The 2,751-nt window shown below is 41.5% G+C and overlaps 1 protein-coding gene and 1 long non-coding RNA gene across 2 annotated transcripts in view; one reads left to right on the top strand and one right to left on the bottom strand.

Moving 5' to 3' along the window:
* LOC106519997 (MICOS complex subunit MIC60) overlaps positions 1–1,750 on the bottom strand; it is a gene marked incomplete at its 5' end in the record, with an annotated part of 3,996 nt that extends 2,246 nt beyond the window's left edge. Inside the window, 2 exon segments of the mRNA XM_014011889.1 lie at positions 674–803; positions 1,619–1,750. Coding sequence (XP_013867343.1) covers positions 674–803; positions 1,619–1,750 — 262 coding nt within the window.
* LOC106519998 (uncharacterized) lies at positions 1,738–2,728 on the top strand. The gene is made up of 3 exons (XR_001310501.1): positions 1,738–2,089; positions 2,213–2,233; positions 2,275–2,728. It is a non-coding gene; the product is annotated as an uncharacterized LOC106519998 (long non-coding RNA).
* The last annotated feature ends 23 nt before the right edge of the window (positions 2,729–2,751 follow it).

Genomic DNA, 2,751 nt, shown 5'->3' with positions numbered 1-2,751 from the left:
GGTGTGAGTGGGCGGGGCTAGAGCAAAGGCAGACAGGAGGAAGAAAACTGGAGGAAAAGACAGAAAACATGGAATAAATCATAAGCACAAATCATGATATATGCCACCTAAATATTTAGGTTGCAACTTAAATATTTAGCTAGCAAGTTAAATAATTAGGTATCTAGCTAAATATTTAAGTCAGAAGTTAAATATTTAGTTTATAAACTATGACATTTATAAATGTATGTATCATATGGTGAAAAACTGACTTTGAAAATTAAATCTGTTCTTTTTTTCTTATAAAAAGGTTAAATAAAACAAAAATATTGGTGGTAATTTTTGACTGTGTAACTTTACAAACGGCAGCCCGTAACTGACAGGGGACTTCCCTGATACTTAGCATAAGTACACAGTACCTACACAGTACTTTCATGGTATTTACTGGGTAAGCACATTGTAGTAAAAGGGTGATTTTTTTGGTACCTAACTGTGTTATAACACATCATACACATATTGACAAAATTGTTGGTCCCCCTCGTTTAAAGAAATAAAACCTCACAATAATCACAGAAATAACTAGAATATGACTAAAGTAAAAATAAAAATTCTATTAAAATGAACAGATTAAAGTTGTTACTCTGTTAGTCTTTTATAACTGCTTCAGTGTTATAAAAACAAATGTGTTTCTTACTGTCTATGGCCTCCTCGATCCCCTTCAGCCTTGCATAGGCAGCATTCATGTCCAGAGTGAAGTTATCCAGCTGCTCCTGAGTCAGCTGGCGGTAACGTGTCTCCTGTTCCATCATCTTACTGCTCAGGTCCTGGAAACAATCACAACACTACTGAACATGCAGAACGACAAGTCCCTGTCATCTATTAACAGAAAAGCTGTTTAAAGAGGAACACTCAGTTAAAACAGAGCCTCCGCAGCAGAGAGGTTTTTCTCATCAGGACGTCTGGACACCTCTGCAGCCCGGGGTGGATTTACCGAGGTGGACCACCAAAGTCATATTTTAACAGTTTATTTATGTTGTATCAGCTAAACGTGAGTTTGAATGTAAATCATGAAACTTTACTTTTTACAGAGTCATTTATTTAGAACATTCAGAAATGGTTTCATGAATGTTAGCTTGTCAAAGTAAGCTAAAGCTAGCTGTCACGTTGTCTCGTCTTAAAAAAAACTCTCTCTCCTCCTGGCCACACCTCCTCGCTCACCCACCCCCCCTCACTTTAGGCCCCGCCCCTGAGAATCTCCCAGTATTTTTCAAATTTGCCTTGGGGTGGAGTTATCCTTTCACGGCAGGTAAGCTCCACTTTAAATATGAAATAAATGAAACATGTTTGTTTTTTTTTTACAAAAATGAAAAGTAGAAAACAAATTAAAAACAAATAAAAACAAGTCCTTATAGAGCGTAGACATTTTGTTGTTAGGTCGATCTTTGTGCAAACTGTTTATTGGTGATTTTACAACAATCTATCCACTACAAGCAAAGTTAAACATGTTCAGTACTGTTTAAAACCAAACCAAACAGAAATATTCACCAGTAAATGTTGCTTGTCATGTGTGTGTGTGTGTGTGTGTGTGTGTGTGTGTGTGTGTGTGTGTGTGTGTGTGTGTGTGGTGCAGTGTGCAGACCTGTTCAGCCTCAGCCTTCAGCTCCTGCTCCTGGACTTTAAGAACATCTCGAACATGGTCTGTGTGAGCAGCTGCCTGACGGCGAAGCTGAGTCCTCATTTCTGCCTCCATCACTTCCCTCAGCTCAGAGGCCTGAAACACAGGAAAACCTGAGTGGTGCTGATGAAGGTGGAGACAGAACCTCTCACTTCCCTCAGCTCAATAACAGAGCACCGTCAGAAACAGGTACAGTACCGTCAGAAACAGGTACAGTACCGTCAGAAACAGGTAGAGCACCGTCAGAAACATTACAGTACCGTCAGAAACAGTACAGTACCGTCAGAAACAGTACAGTACCGTCAGAAACAGGTAGAGCACCGTCAGAAACAGGTACAGTACCGTCAGAAACAGTACAGTACCGTCAGAAACAGGTAGAGCACCGTCAGAAACAGTACAGCACCGTCAGAAACAGGTACAGTACCGTCAGAAACAGTACAGTACCGTCAGAAACAGTACAGTACCGTCAGAAACAGGTAGAGCACCGTCAGAAACAGTACACCACCGTCAGAAACAGTACAGTACCGTCAGAAACAGGTACAGTACAGTCAGAAACAGGTACAGCACCGTCAGAAACAGGTACAGTACCGTCAGAAACAGTACAGTACCGTCAGAAACAGGTACAGCACAGTCAGAAACAGGTACAGTAACAACAGAAACAGTACAGTACCGTCAGAAACAGGTACAGTAACATCAGAAACAGTACAGCACCGTCAGAAACAGTACAGTACCGTCAGAAACAGGTACAGTACAGTCAGAAACAGGTACAGCACCGTCAGAAACAGGTACAGTACCGTCAGAAACAGTACAGTACCGTCAGAAACAGGTACACCACCGTCAGAAAGAGTACAGCACCGTCAGAAACAGGTACAGTACCGTCAGAAACAGGTACAGTACCGTCAGAAACAGTACAGTACCGTCAGAAACAGTACACCACCGTCAGAAAGAGTACAGCACCGTCAGAAACAGGTACAGTACCGTCAGAAACAGGTACAGTACAGTCAGAAACAGGTACAGTACCGTCAGAAACAGGTACAGTACAGTCAGAAACAGGTACAGTACAGTCAGAAACAGGTACAGTACAGTCAGAAACAGGT

Source organism: Austrofundulus limnaeus, unplaced genomic scaffold (assembly GCF_001266775.1).
Source record: "Austrofundulus limnaeus strain Quisiro unplaced genomic scaffold, Austrofundulus_limnaeus-1.0 Scaffold85, whole genome shotgun sequence".
NCBI classification, from domain to species: Eukaryota; Metazoa; Chordata; class Actinopteri; order Cyprinodontiformes; family Rivulidae; genus Austrofundulus; species Austrofundulus limnaeus.
This window is presented reverse-complemented; position numbering and strand designations above follow the sequence as displayed.